The sequence below is a fragment of the Bos indicus genome, chromosome 4 (genome assembly GCF_029378745.1).
Source record: "Bos indicus isolate NIAB-ARS_2022 breed Sahiwal x Tharparkar chromosome 4, NIAB-ARS_B.indTharparkar_mat_pri_1.0, whole genome shotgun sequence".
Classification (NCBI taxonomy): Eukaryota; Metazoa; Chordata; class Mammalia; order Artiodactyla; family Bovidae; genus Bos; species Bos indicus.
Window position 1 is genome coordinate 64,628,547 of NC_091763.1, and position 24,162 is coordinate 64,652,708.

Here is a 24,162-nt window from a genome sequence, read left to right on the forward strand (position 1 = left end):
GCAGATGGTAAGACTTGGATTTTTGCATGCTTTGCAGACATTAGCATACTTCAAGGTAGTTATGCATTGAAAAATTTTACTCAATTATGGGGTGGTGGTGGTGGTGTCTGAATTAGTGGTAGTCTAAATTATAGAAAATTTTAAAAAATACTCTCTTCTAATTCTCAAACTTCCAAGTTACCCTAACCATTAACAAAGTGTTTGTCAAGTAGACTTCACTCTTAATAGATAAAGTTTCTCTTTTAATTAGCATACTAAATGCATGCTGTCAAAGTTCTTGAAAACAGTCTCCTTTTAATCTTGTCTACATCATTACTCTGCTGAACAGGCTCATCCTTTTGATGTGTGGCAAAGAATAATCGAGACATTTCCTCTTGGAATTGATGGTCTCACTCTGTAGTGATCCACTGCACCAGATGAATTTCTAAATAGACTTTGAAAATTATGTAGGAGCTGTGCCCATCAACTGGGTAAAGACAAATGCAAGGCTTTGCTTTGAAGCAGGTTGGGCACTGTTCTTACTGTTCTCTTTAGGCTTGGGTTATGTATTACTTTTGTGAAAACTAGCTGTTTGCATATGAATGTCAGTCTTAACTCTTGGTTCTTTCGGCTGAGTTTATGTGGCAGCCCAGATAATTGAAAGTCACTCAGTCGTGTCCGACTCTTTGTGACCCCATGGACTATACAGTCCATGGAGTTCTCCAGGCCAGAATACTGGAGTGGGTAGCCATTTCCTTCTCGGGGGATCTTCCCAATCCAGGGATTGAACCCAGGTCTCCCGCATTGCAGGCGGATTCTTTACCTGTTGAGCCACCGGGCAGCCCAGGTAGATTAGTGAATGAAACCTAGAGTGACCTACGTGCCTTGCCTTTTAGGAAACAAGTTCTATATCACCTTTTTGCATTCCAGAATGGTTAAACTACGGTCACCCCCCCAACCAAATTATGAAGAACTAGGGAAATTAAGCATCATCCTAAAGACTTAGGGAAAAAGTAGACTTCTGAAAAATGATTTAATATAGAAACTAAAAGAAAAAATGTAAACGCTATTTTGCATTCTCCAGAAGAGGCAAAAAGACACAGTCCCTATGATAGGAGCAGAAAGCTGTTAAGAAGAAGAGCAGGCTGATTTTTAGTTGAGATGCAAAAGTAACAATGCAAAGAAAGTAAATATGAAACATAGGAATTAAAATCTTCTATGCTGAATTATAGAAATGATCCTGGAAAGATTTTCATCAGTGATTGGAAGACAAACTTGAGAAACGGTGTGTTAGACTACAGGAGAAGGCAATGGCACCCCACTCCAGTACTCTTGCCTGGAAAATCCCATGGACGGAGGAGCCTGGTAGGCTGCAGTCCATGGGGTCTCGAAGAGTCGGATGTGACTGAATGACTTCACTTTCACTTTTCACTTTCATGCATTGGAGAAGGAAGTGGCAACCCACTCCAGTGTTCTTGCCTGGAGAATCCCAGGGACGGGGGAGCCTGGTGGGCTGCCGTCTATGGGGTCTCATGGAGTCGGACACGACTGAAGTGACTTAGCAGCAGCAGACTACAGATGAAAGGGATGAACTGAAAATGAGAAAAGATAGTAGTAGGAGGTCAGAGAAAGAAACAACCTAAACAAATTAATGAATCATAGATATTTTGATTCTGAAGCCACTCAATTGGTACAGAAGAAGTAATCAAAGATAAAGTTGAAGCCAGCTTGCCTGAACAGAAAAAAGTAAGGTTTGAGTCTGCATATTGAAAGGGCTTGTGTTCCAGAAAAAAATTTAAAAATCAATGAACATAATCCACAATTACATATATACTAGCAAATTTTTTGAGATACAAAGATAAAGAAAAATGTCTGCCTGCAAAGGAAAAGCAACCACTATCAGCTTGGTTCCTAATTCCCTTTTACAGCATATAAATAGTAGAAGATAATTGAGAAATTGTTCCAAGTTTAATGTAAAATTCAGTAAGTCTGTACCTAAGCTGTTGTTCATGTGTATCTCGTTAACCAACATGTCATTCCTGAAAAGAGTTATTTGAGGATGTACTTAAGCCAACTGAAACATGAATCAAAGTAAATTCTGTAGAGCTGTCCTGTTTCATAAAATATAACTGTTGAGCACTTGAAATGTGGCTAATTCTGAGATCTGTAAGTATAAAATACACATTGGGTTTTAAAGAAAAAAGGAATAATGTAAGAATCCCATTAATCATTTTATATAGATTACTTGTTTAAATATAATATTTTGGATTTACTGACTTAAAGAATATAATTTATTGAGTTAATTTTACCTGTTTGACTTTAATAAATATAGCTACCAGAAAATTTAAAATTATACACATGGCTTCTCTGTGTTGGACAGTGCTGCTGTAGATGATAAATTATTATGTTAAAGAACTGTGAGCACCAAAACCAGGTCAGTGTATCCTAAGTCCAAAGTTAAGGATAAACAAAGTTGGAAGGCAACACGTAATGTTCAACAGAGTTCTTAGCAGTGGAACTTCTTAATATTAAAATATCAATTTAGAAACAAACTATAAAAATTCGTATAACATCAGTGAAAGAGAATAGAAGAATTGGAAGGCTACCTTTTTGTTGTTGTTGTTGATAGGTAAGAAGTGGATTTAGTCACAGAGAAGTACATTTCACAGACAGAGTGTGGGCCATTGCAGAGGGTGAGTGCAGTGGCCTCAAAATGTGGCATAGTTAGCTTTCATGGGCTGAGTAATGTCATAGGCTAATAAGTGGGAGGATTATTACTAAGATCACAGACCTGGGTTTCAGAACCTAATAAAGCTCAGGTTCTTGATGTCTCATTATAGAAAGAATTCCGTGAGAGACAAAGTGATAGGTAAGAAGTGGATTTATTCAGAGAGAAACACACTCCACAGACAGAGTGTGGGTCATGACAGAGAATGAGTTCAATGGCCAGGAAGGCTAATTTAATAATTTCATACAGGCAGGAGTAATAGCAACTGGGTTGTTATTGATGTTGACAGTAAGATAATAAGAGAAAAAGAATATATAAGAATGTATATTTTTAAATTTAAAGATAACTATCATAGTTTTCCAATTATTACAACTATGTATTATTTCAATAAATAAAGACATCACTTTGCTGACAAAGGTCCGTATAGTCAAGGCTATGGTCTTTCCAGTGGTCATGTACAGTTGTGAGACCTGGACCTTAAAGAAGGCAGAGTACTGAAGAATCGATGCCTTTGAACTGTGGTGCTGTAGAAGATTCTTGAGAGTCCCTTGGACAGCAGGGAGATCAAACCAGTCAATTTTAAAAGAAATCAACCCTGAATACTCATTGGAAGGACTGATGCTGAAGCTGAAGCTCCAATATTTTGGCCACCTGCTGCAAACAGCCAACTCATTGGAAAAGACCCTGATGGTGGGAAAGATTGAGGGCAGAAGGAGAAGAGGGCCTCAGAGGATGAAATGGCTAGATGGCATCACCAATGGAATGGACATGAACTTGGGCAAACTCTGAGAGATGGTGAGGGACAGGGAGGTCTGAAGTGCTGCAGTCTATGGAATCACGAAGAGTAGGACGTGACTGGGCAATTGAACAACAGCATTATTTCAAAAGGCAAAACTAAAACAAAAAAATGATAAGCAAGAATGTTTCAGGCAAGCACAAGGAAAAAGGAGATAGCTATGGCAGTGTTGAATTTTATGAAAAGCAGAATAAAGAGCTGAGTCATTTTCTATTGATAAAGGTTGTAGTCCACAATGCAGATGTGATAGCTGTATATCTTTTTTTCTGCACATAGAGTGAATCTTTTCTTTAAATAAAGTGCCCATGAAATAGTTACAAAAGTTACCCTGTGTTGGATGACTGATGCACATCAGTAAATAACCTAAAGCAAGATTTGATTACATAGAGCATAATCTCTGACTATATTGTTATAAAATCTAGAAAGTAAACAGAAAAAATCAATTAAGGAAAGAAAAAAAGGAACAAAGCAAAAAAGAAAATGGAAGAAAGAAGAAAAGCTGAGAAGCTTACATGACAACAACCAAAATACTTTAACCATTTGAAATACGTTTTCAGAAACAGTCAACTTCTGAGTCAAAAAAGAAAATAAAAAATTTCATTGCAGTCTTCTTAGAAAGGACAGTCAATTGGAAGTTGGCATGCCAAAACTGGTGACTTGTACCAAAGCTATAGACACAAATACTCTGCTGAAAAAAAAAATTAGGGAAAACAGAGGAATATAAACTTACTCAAAGTAGAGGGAATGAAAATATAAACCTAAAAGCAAAAACAAATGAGTTAGAAATGAGAAAAGCAGTAGAATGTATTGATTCATGAGCCAGCTCCTTAAGGCAACAAAAGTAACCTTGAGAATGGCACTCCCCATTCTGGCACTCACAGAAAGCCTGTGATGATAGAATGTTTTATATTGGCACTATCCAATGCAGTAGCTACGAGTCACATGTGTCTGTTATGCATCTGAGGTGTGACTGGTGCAACTGAGGAAGTGAATTTTTAATTTTGTTAAATTTAGATTTTTAACTGAAGTAAGTGGAGAGTGAAAAAGTTGGCTTAAAGCTCAACATTCAGAAAACGAAGATCATGGCATCCAGTCCCATCACTTCATGGCAAATAGATGGGGAAACAGTGGAAACAGTGGCAGACTTGATTTGTGGGGGCTCCAAAATCACTGCAGATGGTGATTGCAGCCATGAAATTAAAAGATGCTTACTCCTTGGAAGGAAAGTTATGACCAACCTAGACAGCATATTCAAAAGCAGAGATGTTACTTTGCCAACAAAAGTTCGTCTAGTCAAGGCTATGGTTTTTCCTGTGGTCATGTATGGATGTGAGAGTTGGACTGTGAAGAAGGCTGAGTGCCGAAGAATTGATGCTTCTGAACTGTAGTGTTGTAGAAGACTCTTGAGAGTCCCTTGGACTGCAAGGAGATCCAACCAGTCCATTCTAAAGGAGATCAGCCCTGGGATTTCTTTGGAAGGAATGATGCTGAAGCTGAAACTCCAGTACTTTGGCCACCTCATGTGAAGAGTTGACTCATTGGAAAAGACTCTGATGCTGGGAGGGATTGGGGGCAGGAGGAGAAGGGGACGACAGAGGCTGAGATGGCTGGATGGCATCACTGACTCGATGGATGTGAGTCTGAGTGAACTCTGGGAGTTGGTGATGGACAGGGAGGCCTGGCGTGCTGCGATTCTTGGGGTCGCAAAGAGTCGGACACGACTGAGTGACTGAACTGAACTGATAGTTAATTTACAGTGTTGTGTTACTTTCAGTGATTCAGGTATATCTGAATCACTATGCTGGACACCTGAAATTAACACAACATTGTAAATCATCTACACTTACATATATACTTTTTTCAGATTCTTTTCTACTGTAGGTTATTATAAGATACTGAATATAATTTTAAGCATTCCTTGGCATTGTCTTTCTTTGGGATTGGAATGAAAACTGGCTTTTCAGTTCTGTGGCCACTGCTAAGTTTTCCAAATTTGCTGGCATACTGAGTGCAGCACCTTCACAGCATCATCTTCCAGGATTTGAAATAGTTCAACTGGATTCCATCATCTCCACTAGCTTTGTTCATAGTGATGCTTCCTAAGATCCACTTGACTTTGCATTCCAGAATGCCTGGCTTTAGATGAGTGATCACACGATCGTGATTATCTGGGTCATAAAGATCTTTTTTGTTTAGTTTTCTGTGTATTCTTGCCACCTCTTCTTAATGTCTTCTGCTTCTGTTAGATCCATACCATTTCTGTCCTTCATTGTGCCCATCTTTGCATGAAATGTTCCTTGGTATCTCTAATTTTCTTGAAGAGATTTCTAGTCTTTTCCATTCTGTTGTTTTCCTCTATTTCTTTGATACAGAGGAAAGAAATCTTTGATCACTGAGGAAGGCTTTCTTATCTCTCCTTGCTGTCCTTTGGAACTCTGCATTCAAATGGGTATATCTTTCCTTTTCACTTCTCTTCTTTTCACTGCTATTTGTAAGGCCTCATCTACAACCATTTTGCCTTTTTGCATTTCTTTTTCTTGGGGATGGTCTTGATCACTGCCTCCTGTACAATGTCACGAACCTCTGTCTATAGTTCTTCAGGCACTCTGTCTATCAGATCTAATCCCTAGAAATCTGTATATAGATCAAGAAGCAACAGTCAGAACTGGACATGGAACAACACACTGGTTCCAAATCGGGAAAGGAGTACATCAAGATTGTATATTGTCACCCTGCTTATTTAACTTATATGCAGAGTACATCATGAGAAATGCTGGACTGGATGAAGCACAAGCTGAAATCAAGACTGCTGGGAGAAATATCAATAATCTCAGACATGCAGATGACACCACCCTTATGGCAGAAAGCGAAGATGAACTAAAGAGCCTCTTGATCAAAGTGAAAGAGGAAAGTGAAAAAGCTGGCTTAAAGCTCAACATTCAGAAAACTAAGATCATGGCATCTGGTCCCATCACTTCATGGCAAATAGATGGGGAAACAATGCAAACAGTGAGAGACTTTATTTTTGGGGGCTCCAAAATCACTGCAGATGGTGACTGCAGCCATAAAAGATGCTTGCTCCTTGGAAGAAAAGCTATGACTGACCTAGACAGCATATTAAAAAGCAACAAAGGTCCATCTAGTCAAAGTTATGGTTATTCCAGTAGTCATGTATGGATGTGAGAGTCGGACTATAAAGAAAACTGAGCGCCTCGATGCTTTTGAACTGTGGTGTTGGAGAAGACTCTTGAGAGTCCCTTGGACTGCAAGGAGGCCAAAGTAGTCCATCCTAAAGGAAATAAGTCCTGAATATTCATTGGAAGGACTGATACTGAAGCTGAAACTCCAACACTTAGGCCACCTGATGTGAAGAGCTGACTCTTTTGAAAAGACTCTGATGCTGGGAAAGTTTGAAGGCAGGAGAAGGGGATGACAGAGGATAAGATGGTTGGATGGCATAACCGACTCAATGGACACGCGTTTGAGCAAGCTTCGGGAATTGGTGATGGACAGGGAAGCCTGGCGTGCTGCAGTCCATGGGGTCGCAAAGAGTCGGACATGATTGACTGACTGAACTGAACTGAATATAATTTTATTCAATTTTAATTGATCTAAATTTAGTCACCACATATGAATAATGACTACCATATTGGAAAAAACATTTCTGGAAGGTGAACAGAAAAGAAAATAAATAAGTGAAGAAATACTCAAAACTATTAATATATCAGTTAGTTCAGCTGCTCAGTTGTGTCTGACTCTTTGCAACCCCATGCACTGCAGCATGCCTGGCGTCCCTGTCCATCACCAACTTCTAGAGCTTGCTCAAACTCATGTCCATTGAGTCAATGATGCCATTCAACCATCTTATCCTCTTATTATTATTGTATAGGTGAAGATTAAGATACAAAATGTCATAGGAATCCATGCTAACTGAATTGAATATTTCTACAAAATGGCAGTTTCTAAAGGGATATATTGACTTCTGAAGAAATAAATATTCTCAGTGCAACTATAACAAAAAAAGACATTCAAAAGTTTGTAAAATGATGACTTTGCTAGAGATACTTTGGATCCAAAGAGTTTTATAGGCAGTTTTATTCAGATATCAGGGAATAGATTATTCCCATGATAATGACTACGTAAGAGAAAGAATTAGTGGCTAATTTCCTTTATGTATATAATATGCAAAAAAGTCTTAAATAGACTTCTAGTAATGCAAATCTCTTAAGTATAGTACAATAACAATACAATATGACCAAGTAGAATGCATTATTTGAGTAATGCAAGGTGGCTTAAGTATTAAGAAACATTTTAGAGTATATTTCAGATGTCGTATAGACACGACTTTTAAGACCAATACATGGTTATCTCAAATCCTCACCCCACATCTGTTTCAATCTCTAAAATTCAATCAGTGGATTTTTCAGGGGTTTCTCTACATTTCTTCTTATTATCTCTGACTATCTTTTCCTGTCTGTTGAATTTTTTCCTACACTTTCTGTCTTGCGGATGTCGACTTACTCTTTTCCAGACAACAAAAGACAGTTTTTGAATTCTCTCCCCAATATCATTTTTGCAAAGCAACCTGTGTGTGAGATATTTACTCTTACAGAGTGGCGGTTACACTGCAGTTCGACATGCTGCTCTGCTAAGTCGCTTCAGTCGTGTCCGACTCTGTGCGACCCCATAGACGGCAGCCCACCAGGCTGCCCCGTCCCTGGGATTCTCCAGGCAAGAACACTGGAGTGGATTGCCATTTCACTTAACATAAGCATGGATGTCAGACTTCTAGGTTCTTTGAAAGTTCTTCACTTATTTTTGCAAAATATGATTGCAGCTGTATTGCTCTGCCTTCTCTCTCTCCTCTTCTTTTCCCCCTCTCTTTTGTTCTTGCCCTTCTCTAAATTCTGTTCATTTTGAATGAAGAATAATTTAACTCTTTCTTTGTTGTTTCTCCCTCCTCCAACCAACTTCTGTGATATCAAGATATTTTCACCACAAAGTTCCCTAGAGGAAACTTGATTCCATCTGGAAAATAGGGCTTTTTCTTTTTTTTTCCTTCTCTTATTTTGCTACTAATTTAACACATCCATAGATGAGAGGGAGACAGAGAGGTAGAGAGAAAGAGAGAGAAGAAAAAACACATGATCATCTCAATAGATGGTAAAGTCATTACCATTAAATATTTTATTTCTTGCAACAATCACCCAGACAACTAGCTTATAAAAGAAAATTTATAATAAAACTACAACAGAAAATTCTATAGACATGTCTCTTTTTGAACTTGAGAAGCCGAAATAAAGGAGGAGGTCTTGCACTATCAGATAGATATAAAGTTAAAATAAGGAAAATAATGTGATTTGGTTGTTAAAAAAGGTTAATTTAATATGATAACTCAGAAATAAATCCTCACATATTTGAGAATTTAGAATATGTCATCACAGATCAAGTCGTATTATTATATTTTGCTGCTGCCCACCCCCCCAACCTCAGTGTGTATGATATCTGAAATGGAATTAAATTTTCCAATCTCTTTGAAATTACAGTAGATAGAATTTGTGAAATGTTTATAACACCAAGACTTAGTATATTGAAAATAATAGAGCAGTACCTGTGTAACTGATTTAAAGGTATTCAAAACATTATTAATCCTTTGCCTTCCACAGCATCAGTAGCATTTTATTTTAGTGAGCAACTGGGCTTTATTAGCTTCATTCCGGACCTCTGTACTCCAGCCCCACTTTTTCTATTCCCTGGGAATTTTAGGAGCCTTATACTCCCAAAAGGAGAGAATGTCTACAAATGCCATGTCACAGATATTTTGAGAACTGTTGAAGGTTTTCAAGGTTTTTTTTTCTTTCACCACCTTTCTGGAGAATTAAATCTCTCTCTCTCTCTCTCTTTTTGTAGGACTCTAACTTCTCAGCCTTCTGCCAGCATACTGCTTGTGTATTTTTTTTTATTAGGAACCAAGTTGATAAGTCACTTGTCAGATTTAAATGATATTACCACATCACCTTGGGCTCCTCCTGCCAGCAGTTTATCAAGCTGCCATCATTAGACACACTTTGAAATGAATCTGTAGTTATTTTGGATTTAGAGTCTTCTCACTTTCTTGCCTTCTTGTCTTTTCTTAACCCATTAGACTCATCTTGCATTATTCATGTCTCCCTGCAGCCTGAACCTCCTTTAAAGTGAGGTAACGAAAATCACCCAGTTGTATCCATCTCTTTGCGACCGCATGGACTGTAGCCCGCCAGGCTCCTCTGCCCATGGGATTCTCCAGGCAAGAATACTGGAGTGGGTTGCCATGCCCTCCTCCAGGGGATCTTCCTTACTTGAGGATCTTCCCAATCCAAGGATCGAAACTGGGTCTTCTGCATTGCAGGCAGATTCTTTACTGTCTGAGCCACCAGGGAAGCAAGCATGCAGAAGGTTCTCTCTAGTGTCAGATGGGATGTATCTTTATCCTTATGTAAAGGGATATCTTTTTCATAGTAAAAAATGCAGAGCATTTTGCTGGGTCTACACTATGTGTGTGTTTATTGACTCACAAATAAAATACAGTGTGGTGTACCACTCTGAGCCCTGGATTAGGAGAATGAGGGTTTTGGATCAAAGCAATTTGTGTCTTCTCTGTGATCTAGGTGATTTGCTCTCTTGGAGTCTTAATGTCTTAGTGTTCAGTAATGTTTCAGTAATACATCCTGTGGGTTGATTTGATGATTAAATTAAATAATGCTGGTGAAGGTGTCATGACAATGCCCAGAACACAGCAATTACTGAACAAATGTTGGTTACGTCTGGATCTGAGCACTTGTTCTTCTGATAAACTCAATGGTGTGGATGCTGACTTTGTGATTCTGGAAGGTTTATAAGAGATCTGAAGTGTTCATAGGGTACACAAAAAGTTGTCTTTGTGAAGAAAGAAGATTTATGGCAGGGGTGGAGGGGGTATAACAGGAAAGGAGGAGGTTATAGGCATTTGATAAGAGTCAGGAACAAGTCAAAGGAGAGACGAAAGCTGGAACGGGGAGGGGAGGGGAGTGGAGTGAGCAGAAGCAGATGAGATGGAGTGGGCTGAATGGAGTTGCTCATCTCCTACACCTGAGCCACAGTATTTTTGGTACCCTGAAGGCTTATTTTATCTATGATTTCCCTCATGGGGTTTTTGATGTTATTGAGAGAGACCTGTGTGACTCTGTTTCCATGTTTTTGCTTCTACTTAGTCAGAAGGAATTTTCATGCTTTCAAAGTCAACTGAAAATAAATTAGAGCAGGGGAGTTTTTATTTTTCATTTTGCCAGAGCAGACCATTCCAGTGTCCCTGGAGATGGCTCTGCCCACATTTGTGGAGAATCAGAGGAGAAGTTCTCTCCCCTTCTCGTGGAGTTCAAAAAGGAACTAGATGGGATGCCCACCGAACTTTTTTGTCCATTTCAAAGTCTTGAACCATTTCTCTCGACCATGTTTATTGGGGAGGGGTAGGGGAAAACCAATTCATTTTTCAAAAGCCTGGCTCTAGTCTGAAGCAGTCAAGGCTGCCTTGCATTTTTCTGCCTCTCCAAAGTTTTTTGAGAGCAAGGGTGGTGTAATAAAAGTTTCCATATGTCTTGAAGCATCTGACAGAGCTCTGAGTGCTCCATACTTTCCTGGAGTGTTGGCGTCACAAAAATATGAATACATCCCCTTCTGTGGATGGTTGGCGTGTTATCAGTAGAGTCGTGCCCCAGGCATAGCCACTGTTTTGAAGCCTTCCAATTTTGTGCTGTGTTGTTCACCTAAAGTAGACTGTTGTCAAAAATTTACCTTCAGAAAGAGATTAAAACAGATAATAGCAAAATTCTCCTCATAATGCTTTACGTTATGCCAGCTTCCTGGATCTCCCTTGGGTTTGTGCCGTAGGGCCAGGTTATAGATGATAAGACACTAATGAGCTGTTATAATTAGATCCTTGTGGATGGAGCCCAAGTTCTACTTAAATTACAGCTTTTATCAAGTCAGATAATGGCTGGAACACTCCAGGACAGGGCTGGGGTTTTGGTATTGCCCTTCTCTAAAACGTTTATTATTATTTTAGTTTTTTAAATTATTGTTTGGGTTCAGTGAGAAGGGTAATTTTTCCCCCTATGTTATCATGCTATGAAAGTTTTCTTATCTCAGTCACGATAGAAGTACTTGCTGAAATAAGAGTATTCTTATTTGAATCACATAGTCATCATCTGTGTGCTTCCTCTTCATGAATATGGAGGAGATCTTTGCTTATATTTTCTATCTTGAAATGCAACTTTGCAGAACACGATTCAACTCTAGGCCCATGAACTGCTCCACCTTCAGCATTTTCTAATGGCATCACAGTCTACCTTGCTGCTTAAGCAGAAACCTCAGTTCATCTTGCTACTTCCCTCTTCTTCATCCTCTACACCCAATTACCAAATCCTACTGATTCTACATCTCTTAAATTCACCCATTTCTCCTTCATTATCAGTAAGCTTTTCCAAATCCCTCATTTTCTCACGGCCAGTTTGTGTTTTGGCTGACCATCCAATTCTAGACTCTTGCACACTTCCCAACTGGAATGTCCTCTGAATTGCTGGATCCCAACATTTTTTTCTCTTTTTTTGAGCAAAAACTATCCACTCTGCCTTTTTAAGTTAAAAACCAAAACAAAACAAAAAAGAAATCAAAGACTATCCCAAGAGAGTAATTGTTCTCTGGACTCTCAAAGGTCAAGAGAAACAGGCCACTTCCATTTAAGTTTCCCAGAATATTAAAAAATGAGGAAATGTCAAAATAAGTTATAAAATTTTCGTGTGTTATAACTATGCACTTAAGAATTAATACTTTTAGCATGAGGAAACTATGCCATGTAGTTATGCCTTTCACAAGATGATTGGAAGATTTATTAAAATACCAATTCCTAGTACTTTATAGGTGGTGTTTTTTGGATAGGGGGAACACCTTTATATTAATGTGATGAGCATACCTATAACATTTAGGAAAGCATTTGTCTGCAAACAACCGAAGACCTAAGAATGTAATAAGTAGGTATTTATACATCTCACATCTAGGAATCTGCCTATTTATTGTAATTGCATATGGGCTGATTCATCCCAAGGGAACCAGTCTCATTCATTTTTCTATTTCTAGAGCCCAGAGTGGAACCTGGCATATTGAGGGAAATCAAAATGTGTCTATTGAATGAATGGGCTTCCCATGTGGTACAGTGGTGAAGAGTCTGCCTGCCAATGCAGGAGATGTGGATTTGCTTTCTGGGCTGAGAAGATCCCCTGGAGGAGGAAGTGGCAACCCACTCCAGTATTCTTGCCTGGAAAATTCCAGGACTCAGGAGCCTGGTGGGCTACAGTCCATAGGGTCACAAAGAGTCAGACCACGACTAAGCCACTGAGCACGCACATACATATTGAATGAATAAATGAAAGAATGCAGGGAATGGGTGGGGAGTTTATTGTACGGCTTCAGTTAGGTCAAATTTAAGAAAACAGGCTGCTGCTTTTTATCTCTCTCCTAGAACCAGAACTTTGTTAACATAGGACCAGACCTGCATTAATAGGTCCAGATCTTCTTAAGATATGTGTTGAGGACTTTTAAGCAGCTTTTAGGAAAAGCTGTCATGTATTTCAGGAGTTTGAGGGTTCTGTTTCTTGCCCTTAATGTGCTTTACTTTTCTCCTGATTGACACAGAAGCAGTTTGGTTGTGAGACACCCCCCAAGAGGTCAGCTGTGACCATGGTCATTAACAGAGTTGTTTGCAGGACTTCTCTGGTGGTTCAGTGATTAAGAGTCTGCCTACCAATTCAGGATTCATGGGTTCGATCCCAGGTCCAGGAAGATCCCAGATACCATGGAGCAGCAAAGCCCATGGGCCACAACTATTTAGCCTGTGTTCTAGAGCCAGGGAGCTGCAACTACTGAGCCCATGTGTCCTAGAGCCCGTGCTCCGCAACAAGAGAAGTCATTGCAGTGAGAAGCCCGCACACCACCAGTAGAGAGTAGCCCCCAACTCACCGCAACTAGAAAAAAGCTCAGCAATGAAGACCCAGCACAGCCAAAAATTAATACATTAAAAAAAAAGTTTTAAAAAAGATTGTTTTTGGATTCATGTGTGTCCTTGGTGAAGGTTCAGGAATCCTTGTGAGATGCTCCCTTCTGTGTGTAAAGTTCTTTTGCTCTTAACTGCAGAGACAGCCTTCAGGCACAGTAAACTGTGGTGATTTCTTATGTTGAGGGCTGTGGATGGCTGGTCAGGGAGACGTTCCTGTGAGCATACAGATCTATTCTCTACCCCACCCATCACATGCATTTTACTTTAGCTGAAACTGCTCCTTATTCCCCCACGCACATTTCCTCATAATGAGTCTTTGCATGAATTACAAAAATGTCCTTCTTCTGCATGGATCGGGTAGGAAAAGCCAACTCCCTCTGCATGGACACAGTTCCATGGGTGCATGACTTGGAGACCTGACATTATATCTATGCAAAGATAAAGGTTTTCTTTCCTCTGAGCGGAGTGTAACCAGCATTGACCAATGGTAATTGGGTAATGATAATAGTCATGCCCTCAGTCTCTAAAAAAATTACTTGCTCATAGACTTTTAAACTAATAATGATTTTTATTATTTATTTTAAATATTTATTTATATTTCTATAAATTTTAATTTTATAATATTTTTAGATTTATAGAGAATTTGCAAAGATGGTACAAAGAGTTCCCATATATCCCCTTTCAGTTTCCCCTATTTTTAAGCTCTTATATGAGTATGGTATGTTTGTCACAATTAATGAACCAAAATTGATAATACATCATTATTAACTAATGTACATGCTTGATTGAAATTTCCTTAGTTTTTCCTAATATCCTTTCTGAGTTTCAGGAGCCGGTGAGGATACCACATTTAGTTATCAAATCTTCTTAGGTTCTTCTAGGTGGTTCCAGGTTTTCAGACTTTCCCTGTTTTTTGATAAGCTTACTAGTTTTGAGGAATACTGGTCAGATGTTTCGCTGAATGTCTCTCAGTTGAGATTTGCCTAATGTTTTCCCTATAACTAGATTGTTTTAATAGGCTTTATGATTATTTAGGTATGACAAGGCCAGAGGATGACTGCCATTGAAAAGATAGTTTGTTGATCTTCACAGGTCCCCCAAGAGGGAGTACATGTTATACCGCAGAGGCCGCGCTGGAAGCACTGGGGTTGGTGTGAGGCAGAGGGAGGAAGGGACGCTGGGCAGGAGTCTTTGTGTGGTTTCTGCAGTAAGGACTGGTTCTGCCGGGTGAGCAGGCTTAGGATTGGCTAGTCTGAATAATGTCCGTGGGCTCTGGGGCATAGGGACTGTCCCTAGCTGTCTGCTACCTGTCTTGGGTCATCGGGGCGGGTGGGTAGTGGCTTAGGACTTGGAAACTTGGTACGGGAAGTGTCATGCTGTGGACTCTGGTTTGGTTAGTTTGTTTCTGAAAAGCATACCCCTGGGAAGGGGACTCTTCTTGGAGAATTGGGGCGGGGGGAGACGAGGGAGGGAGGAGGCCAAGGCAGGGTGGCTCAGGGATGTGATCTGGTTTTCCAGAACAGAGCGTGTCTGGGGTATGCATGTAACACAGGTGTCTTACAGAACAGCCTACGAAAGCTAGAAACATGCTTAATACATGGGGTTCTATATTGTGGGTTAAAGTGCCACTTTCAATCCGTCATATCAAGGGTACCTGATATCCGTATAACTTATCATTGTTGATATTGACCTTGACTACCTGGCTGATCGGACCGTAATTTGTGGCACTGTACCTACTTCATGTCTGCCTTGAATGTTCATCTCGTATGTTTGGAGTGTTTCTAGGGTAGGATATTGATTAACGTTCAGTGTCGTTTTCCTTGAGTCTTGAGCTTCCGGAAGAATGAACCTGCCTATAGTGGGTTCTGGCTCTCTTTGGTGTGGCTGTCTCCATAGACTAGAGGTTTGAAACTTGGGTCTTGGGCAAGATAAATTCATGGGGAGACTTGTGTCTGAACATCCTGCGTGCATGCATGCTAAGTTGCTCCAGTCGTGTTCAACTCTTTGTGACCCCATGGACTGTAGGCTCCTCTGTCCATGGGATTCTCCAGACAAGAACACTGGAGTGGGTTGCCATGCTCTTCTCCAGAGGATCTTCCCGACCCAGGGACTGAGCCTGCACCTGTTACGTCTCCTGCATTGGCAGGCGGTTCTTTACCACTAGTGCCACCTGAGAAGACGTCTGAACATCCTACTGTTCTCTAAAACGGTAGTCCTGTGTATACTTCCAATTGCTGAATAGACATATCAGTGAATACTGACAACTGTCAGGAGTTAGAGTTGATTACCACTGAAATGAAACAGAATATATATTCGTAATACTTAGCTGTCTGTTAAGATACTCACGAGTATGAACCTATTTTTGTATATAAATTTAAAAAATCCTGGTTACTCCATAAGTTAAAATCTTTTGGAGCCCTCCGATGTTGGTGCAGATCATGAAAAATATGTCAGTGTTACTGCTCTGCTTTTGAAAATCCTGAGTTGGGCAAGGCAGGACATGGAGTTGGTTGGTAACTCACCTGCATCCTTTTATTTTTCCCCTCGTGCTTCAGGGTCTAAGTCGCAGAACTGTCTGTGGAACTCCCTCATCGATGGGCTCACGGGGAATGTCAAGGAGAAGCCACGGCCTACAATTGTCCACGATCCTCGGCCACCTGAGGAAATCCTTGCTGATGAATTGCCTCAGCTCGATAGCCCGGAAGCCTTGGTGAAAACATCCTTCAGGTTTGGTGGATTGCAGCTCAGTTTGTTCCTTCTTGTTTGAGTGTGCATTGATTTCAGTCCAGTTGGACGCATCGTCAGCATGGCCCGAAAATTACCTCATTTCTTTGCACTTACTTAGAATTGATGAAGAAGTGTTGGAATTAGTGCTCACTGGACTTGTGGCTGGATTTCCTGAATGTAGTGAGGACTGTATCAGTAGTTAAGTTGCTGTTGATACTTAATTGGTATTGGCATCTAAATGCTGAGGCAAAGAATTTACTGATATTGGCAATTTGAATGGGATTAATGAGTCTTTTGCTTCAGAGGAGGTTGCAGCATGGAGATAAGCACACAGAGAAAAAGCACGCGGTGGGGATGAATTCAGCCGGGTGCCTTTAGCGTCCCTTGCTGGGGGAAGAGTTCTGGTTGTGAGAGATGTGAGGGCTGCGGGCTCCTGAAAGGAAGTGGGGGATCTTCTTGTGTGGTTTCCCAGATGGCTGTTGACTCTGTTCTTATTCATCGTTTGGTTTTGCCTCTTCTCTCAAAAGTCTCTTGTGTTTTCTTTTCATATGGTATTCCACTTTCGTCATAATTGTATCTGTATTAAATAACAATCAGTCTGAGTATGGATGTGGTATAGAAGTGATTTTTTTTTCCTCAGTGGGTCTTTTCAACTCACTTTTGGAATACATGGTCGTACTGGTATCAGAAATGAAGATTTAATGATTTTGCCAGCCTGCCTTCCTCCCCGCTTCCCTTGTTACCCTAATTTTACTGCTTTCATTTTTCTCTGCATTGTCTAAGACTCTCATACCCTCCACATGGCTAGTAGAATGCATGAACTTCCCTTTTCTTCCCTCATAGACAAATCAGACAAGATTTGGAGTCCAGGAAATACATCTGAAAACTGTGCTCTCCTTTGCATGCAGGTGATGTGTGTAATCGCCCAGTAAAAGCCATTTCATTGTGCGAAGGTTCTTAGTGTGGACTGAATTATAGATGAGTTCTGAAAAGGAGTGATGAATAGGGGGTTGGATTTCTTTATATAATGTGACTGATGCAGTGGCGGGACCAGAATTGCAAGGCAAATGCTTTTCTTATTCCTCATAAAGGTTTGGTTACTGCATTGTGAGGTTTAAATAAAATAAAACCCACTCAAGTAGAGAGAATGAACCTGCAATTCTCTGCAAGTGACTGTGAGGGAAGAGGGGAGGGTGAATGGCTCTCGTGGTCTGTGTGTTCCCGTCTCCAAGCATCTCTGGTGCAGTCAGCCCCTGTGTATTCTGTCTTCTGGTAGCTATGCCTTCCACCCCAAACCAGGTTCATGGTCTTCTTCAATGAATGGCTGAAGAGTTGCTCTCATGAAGAGAACATCTTATTTGCTAACCCAACTCCATTACCATCATCCCTTCTCTTTGCATCCCCTCTGTGCTCTTTAATAGAGAAACTGTACTGGCCATGAAACTGGCCATGAACTTCTTTTGATCCACTAGTTATATTATGTGCCAAGGTCTCAGTTCCAGAAAGAGATTAAGTTATAAGTTTGTTAAGATCAAGATTTACTTCGGGTTCCTTGTAGTGCTTTGGTGTGGTTGGTGTAGTGTTTGGTGTAGTGCTTTTGGTGGGTAGGCTTATTTACACAGCAGGTGTAGATATGCCAGTTGTACAGCAGTGGGAGCCAGAAAGGTATTGGCATTTGTTATTCATTTATTGGTCTCCTTAATGCAACTCTGTGCTATCCTGGAACCATCCTTTGTTTCAAGGAAGATAGTTGATTCCAACAGCCATGTTAGAGGGTAAGTATTCTCTAATGTAGTAGTCCTTAACTGTGGTAGTCATGTCAGTTGTGAGATTTGTTGCAGATAAATTATTATAAGCCAAAGATGGGAACAGCTTGCTTATCGAGAAATAAATTTGAGCAGGATCAAGGTTGCCCTTGTAATAATGCTGCTTGTTTTCTGTATGCCTTTAGAGTTCAGAGAAGGAGTGAGTGATAGCTGGATTGTAAATAATGCTGATAGGAATATATCCCTGTGTGTTCCCCTACCTCACCATTTACTCCAGGAGTGAAAAAAGTGAGAATTGCTGACTCCAATGTTAGTGAGTCTGGGAAATCTAGGAAGACTGGTGTGTTATACTCCTAAACTTCAGGGGTGCATCTGTGATCAGTGCTCTCAACCCTAAGATAACTTAAGTGTAGTCATTCCTTTGCTGAGATTGAGGTGTTGGGTTCTTTTTTCTGACTCTGAAATTCAGAGCCTCTCAACCACCATGCCTTGTGTGTATGTGTGTGTGTGTGCTTTGGACACATTTATACACAACCCCACACCCAGTTAAGGGATCCAGGCATGTGACTATGAACATCCTGCCCTTTGCAGTTCTGCAGAGTTGTGTTTACTGTGGAGGAGCATGTGATTCTCATGAGTTGGCATCATCTGCCCTCATAGCTTCCCTGCAGGAGCGTTACTACTGAGCAACACGGGGTAAGGGGTAACTTAGCTTGCTGTCTTCTCTTTCTCCTTCATCACACATGGAGGGCATTTGGAAATTTGGGGCCACAAAATATGGTCTTTTTTTTTTCTCCCTGGGCAAGGAAATGCCTCTTTATCAGTGCTGGAGTTGTTCCTGTGGGAATCAGACCAAGGGACCCTTATTGGGACCCTGACGCTCAGCTACTTCCTCCTACAGGAGATGCTCTGTCCCAAGGGCACCTCTTCCATCAGCCTCTGTAATGAGTGTATGTGGTAGGTGGGGGCATCCTCCCCAGGCAGCAGCTCGGGACACACCTGCAGGCAGTGGTTGGCGGCCGTCTCCTGCTCCTCCACGCCTTTGAGTGATACACACCATGTGAATTATATCAGACTTGGGTTTTGTGGCTCCAGGTGCAGACACTGTGGGCTCTGAAAGCTCATGAAGCCTCTGGCATGAAAAGTCTGCTTTTAAGACTGAGACTTATGAAAAGAAGAAAGCAGGAACCGTAACTAAATAAAAAGACTTCATTGTTTGGGAAGTAGACAGTCCTGGGAACTGTACCTCAGATGCCTGTCTTCCTTGTTCCTCACCTCTTGTTCCTTTGAACCTTGTTCTACTCAGGGTTTTCTTAAAAGAGATGAGAGAATATGCTGAAACTGGAGCTTAAGGAAGACAGACTGCTCCAGCCAGTCTGATTAGTGACAGGAACCTCAGGAATTACCACTAGAGGACCCAAGAGAACAGGAAAGAGCTGGCTGCTGAGCTTCCTTTTCTCCCCAGCTTCTAGTGTGCACGTTTGCCAAGGTGGGACCTGGCCCAGATTGTACTGAAAGTCAAGGAAACCCATGTTTATTGAGCATCGACTGTGTCTAGGAACCGTCCATTTGGTTGCTCATTTAATCTTCTCAAATACAAACAAGATGAGTAGCGCTATTCCAGTTGTACAGGTCACAAAACTGAGTCCTAGAGAGGTCAGTCAGCTTACCCAGAGCCATCCAGCAGGAGGCAGAGCTGGGAATTTCAGTCCAGTCTGCCTGGTTCCAAAGCCTTACCCTCTCCAGTGTGTTCCACTATCACCACGCCACCTTGACTTTCCTGCTCCTGGGTTTGCTCGTGGTGAAATAAAGATGGCATGATTGGCTCTACTAATTTGGGTGTGCAATTTAGATATGTAGTGAGGCTTATCCTATGAGACTGACCCTGTTCTATTGCACTAAATCCTTTTTCTAGTCCAAATTTATATTTTTAATCCACTTATTCTTCTTGGGTGGGAGCCCTTTAAGGCAAACTTTGTGTCCAAATTCCTTGAGGGATCCTATTAAATGCAGATCCACATTCATTAGATCTGGGTTGTAGCCTGTGAATCTAACAAGCTCCCAAGTAATGTGATGGTCCAAGGACCACCCTCTGAGGAGTGAGTCATGGGCTTTGGAATACCACAGGCACGAATTTGCACACTGTCTTCTAAACTGTGTGATTTGAGTTATGGTTTTGATTCTCAGTTGCCTTATTTTACAAATGAAACAGTGAAATAACAACATAATGGCCTTGGGCCCTATAGCTGGTATTAAGTAAATGATGAATAAGACAGACCCTAATTCCTTTTCTCTCCCAGGTTTCAAAACCCTCTTTAGGAGTGGATTGATCCTCCACACCTTGACCCTTTCTTCTGTGACTGGGCTCTGCAGTGAGCCCCAGGCTGGGAATATGAGCCTAGTAGGTACTTTGTGAGCAAGACCAGCCACTGGTCTTGCCTTTGTGGGCAGTAGTGGAAATTCTGAAGCCAACCAGTGCATTGGCCATTTCAGTTATTAGTGCTTACCTTAAATTATGTGACTCAACACAGGCAGAGTTGCCAGGTTTTGGGAATTTTGCATTTGGAAGAAGAGCATGTTCACTCCCTGGAGAATCACTGGGGGTTTGATGAGCTTCTGTTCCCACGTTGAATGGACTTATCTGGGTTCTGGCAAAAGTGTTCCTGATTCTATACATAGCTTATTGAGAATATGTTCCAGAGAGCAGAATTACATTGAGCCAACACCCTTGGCCACAGATGAGATTAAGTTCTTGTCAGATCCCATTTAATGGATTATGCTTTCACTGCAGAATTACATTTTTGAACTCATCCTCATTTTGGCTTTTGGCAGTCATTTTTCCACTAGGGGCTGTGGCCAAGAAGCCAGTTTCTGACTTGATTACTTTCAGGAAATGTGCAATCTGGCTGATGATACAGTGTGGCATGGGGTAGCATCCCCTGTAGCTTTGGACCCCACCCTGGGATGAGTCATGGGTTACAATTCCCAATTAGCTCATAGGAAGTCTGCTCACATGTCTTTCTTTATAAGCATATGTTGGTCACCCACTGGGAACTTCGGGGACCCTAACTTCTGTGACTTGTGCTGCCTCCTGGGAGTTGACATTTTTCTTCTCTAATCTTCACTAATCCTAAGCAGTAGACTCCTGCTCAAGTCTGTAAAGGGGAAAAAAGAAAGGATGAATTCTGATTTTTTTTTTTAACTCAGTAGAGTTTCTGTTGTAACTTTGGCTTCCCACAGGGGAAATATTGATATTTAGGCTTTTCTTTATAAGCGAGTTTTTATAGACATTTTTTTCAGTGTTGGAAATTGACAAAGCATATATTATGTAGACACTTCCATCTGCATTCTGCCTAGTCTTTCCATTGGTATTTTGGGAAAGTGGGAGTTTGTCTGTGTGGTAGCCTTATGAATGCACCTTTCCCATCTCTGACCACCGGGAACATGCTTCACCCATGGCCCTGGCTTCTGCAGGAGGATATTTGTCCCTGTGATGGTTCCGTCTGTGTTTCTCAAGGGCACTTTCAGCCAATGACTGAGAGTGCCTGGGGTCCTAAGGGTGACCATTCTTGGGAGACTTGGGTCTCCTCTGATAGGGGCATCTGCTTGAGAGCTCCCCAGTGACCTCCGTGAGCTTTCTTTAGAATTGCACTGTGATCTAAGAGGCTGCCACCCAGCCTATCTCCTTCTCTACTTCACTGGGAGTCAGATCTGCATCTCGCCTTTCCCTACCTCTCTGGCTGGCTGCCCATTTTCTCTTTCAAATGTTTCCCCCTGATAAGTTCTTTGCATATCTAATCCTTCCTTGGTACTTGCTTCCTCGAGGGCCCTGGCTGATGCAGTCTCCCACTATGCTCTGATCCTCAACTGGCCCACCACTGCCCGCTCTGTGCTGTGGACACAGCTTCCAGGCTACTGGCCTAGAAATCCTGGGCCAGTTTCTCTACTTGATTTTATGTCTTCCCCATGGGCTCTAGTAGTGAGATGAATGTGGGGCAGGCCACAATTTTTTTTTTTTCTAGTGTTTTGTGTTTTTATTGCTCACTAGGGACTTTGTTAAAACATTGAGATTAACTAAAGAAACTACAGCATAAGAAGGGAGCATTTAAAATTATACCCCAAATATAATTGTTTCATTTGTACAAGGAGATGCTGAAGAATGTTGGACATTGTATAGATGGTTTGCCAGCCAGTGGACCAGTTTCCAGGGCTAACTTCTGCTTGAGAGCACATCCTTTTTCAAGCCAGACACTTTCTCATCAGGCTATTGGGAAGCCAGGTTTTCATTGACACAAATGGTGCTCATCTGGGTGTTCTCAACCTCTCAGTCTATGCCTAAATCAGAATAACCTTTGGAAGCACATTTAGCAAAGTGTAAGTCAGTCATCCTAGGATAATCCCACTGAGAGGAGTGGTGGGGAGAGGTGTCTTCAGAACTGTTTGGTGGGGGAGGGGCTGGGATCCTCCTGGAGCCTCTGTCTCCATTGCTCTGCCCACGTGCAGTCTGGGTCAGCCTCCCATGCTTCCCGATGAACAACAGGAACTTCTGTCATAGGTCACACAGAGACCTGAAGTGTGCAGGGAGTCCCTGAAGTTCTCTCTAAATGAAGGAAGGCCTCTGTTTCTGGCAGTGCTTTGTATCCCACTGAGGTCTGGTCATGATACTCAGGTGCTTCAGGGTCAGATGGTCTGGCGTTTAGTCCTTGGCTACTTGGGCCCCATGTCAACCTCATGAGCTAACTTCCCAGTCATTATTTCAGGTAACTTCTGAGGTTCGGCCTCAGGAGCTTGTGGGGACCTCTGGGGCCTGTCCAAACCACATAGAACCCAAGAGACAATATGGGAAACTAAAATCCAGTCTTCCTCTACCTGACTTTACTGGCCACAAATGTGGAACTTCTGCTTAATGGGTGGATGTCCCTCTAGAAAGAGAAGATGAAGTCTCACCCCTACCTTGTCTGCCTTGGTTTCCCTTCTCCCTATAGCCCCCCCCAAGTATGAAAACTGGGCCTCTGGCTCCCTGCATCTCTTACGTTATAACCCCCCTCTTCCCTGGGACCAGGCCTTGGGCTAAGTCTTGTTGGCAGATGAGGTAAAGAGACAGATTGACCTAACTGATATGGGCCCCTACCCTGGGAACTACCTCAGAAGCACCATATGTTATGTCTTACAAACTTTCAATGATGAATGACTTTACCTAATTTTTCTGTGGTAAAATTAAAGTTCCCTAAGTGAAAACAAAGCAAAACCCTTTGAAACTGTGCCCTGAAGTAATGCATGTCTGGATATCCCTTGATTGGTGATTGGTCCCTGTCTTCAGAGTGGGGGAACCTTGGCTTACATTATGAACTTCACAATAATGTGACTGTATGTTTTACTCAGTAGAAATTTTTGTTCCCATTTTCAGCCTTAGGACAGGGTTTCTGCCCTTGCTAGCAGGAGGGGGAAGGTTTCCTTCTCGTTGACTCTTTCTCGTAATAGATGCTCTCTTCCCATTCAAGTGTTCAGTGCATGTTCTGCAGTCGTATCCCATGCCTAGTGCTAGAACCACACGAGGTGAACTGAACCCGTACATAGTCCCAGCTCCTGGACTTCGCAGGGATCAGTGACTGTGTTGAATGGCACTTGGTGTAACCATGAAACAAGCCAGCCTGGAAACGTAAAGCTGAGGCCAAATATGGCAGGGCATTGTTTACCATCAGAAGAAGGTTCAGTTTTATTCCAGGCAAAGATCTTTGGAGGCTTTGGAGATCTTTGGGGAAGCATAAAGAAAATAGCATTTTTTTCTGATTAAATTACAATGTTAGGATTTATATTTTCATGCCTTGGTCCTCTTTACATAGCACATCAAAACTAATGTTTCCTGGCCTGCAGCAGAGGCGGAATAATGGGGCTGGAATAATGGAGCTGGAAAACAACATGGGATTTAAACACCTATGGAGAAAGGGCATGGAAAACCTGGAGAAGAAACTTTTGAAAATATGTTTTCCCTCATGGGTATGAACAGGGACCAGTTTTTTCTATTACTTGTAAATGCAGTAGTAGCTAATGGTTATTGATTAGACATCCCCAAAACTGTAGTCAAGCTGTTCCCATTTAT

The 24,162-nt window shown here is 41.4% G+C and overlaps 1 protein-coding gene across 5 annotated transcripts in view; it reads left to right on the top strand.

The window, feature by feature from the left end:
• Positions 1–24,162, top strand: part of PDE1C (phosphodiesterase 1C) — a 622,941-nt gene that overhangs the window by 199,482 nt on the left and 399,297 nt on the right. For all 5 annotated transcript variants that reach the window (XM_070787864.1, XM_070787867.1, XM_070787865.1 and 2 more), the window contains one exon: positions 16,125–16,296. In XM_070787864.1, the coding sequence (XP_070643965.1) occupies positions 16,125–16,296 (172 nt within the window). The remainder of the gene's footprint in view (positions 1–16,124; positions 16,297–24,162) is intronic.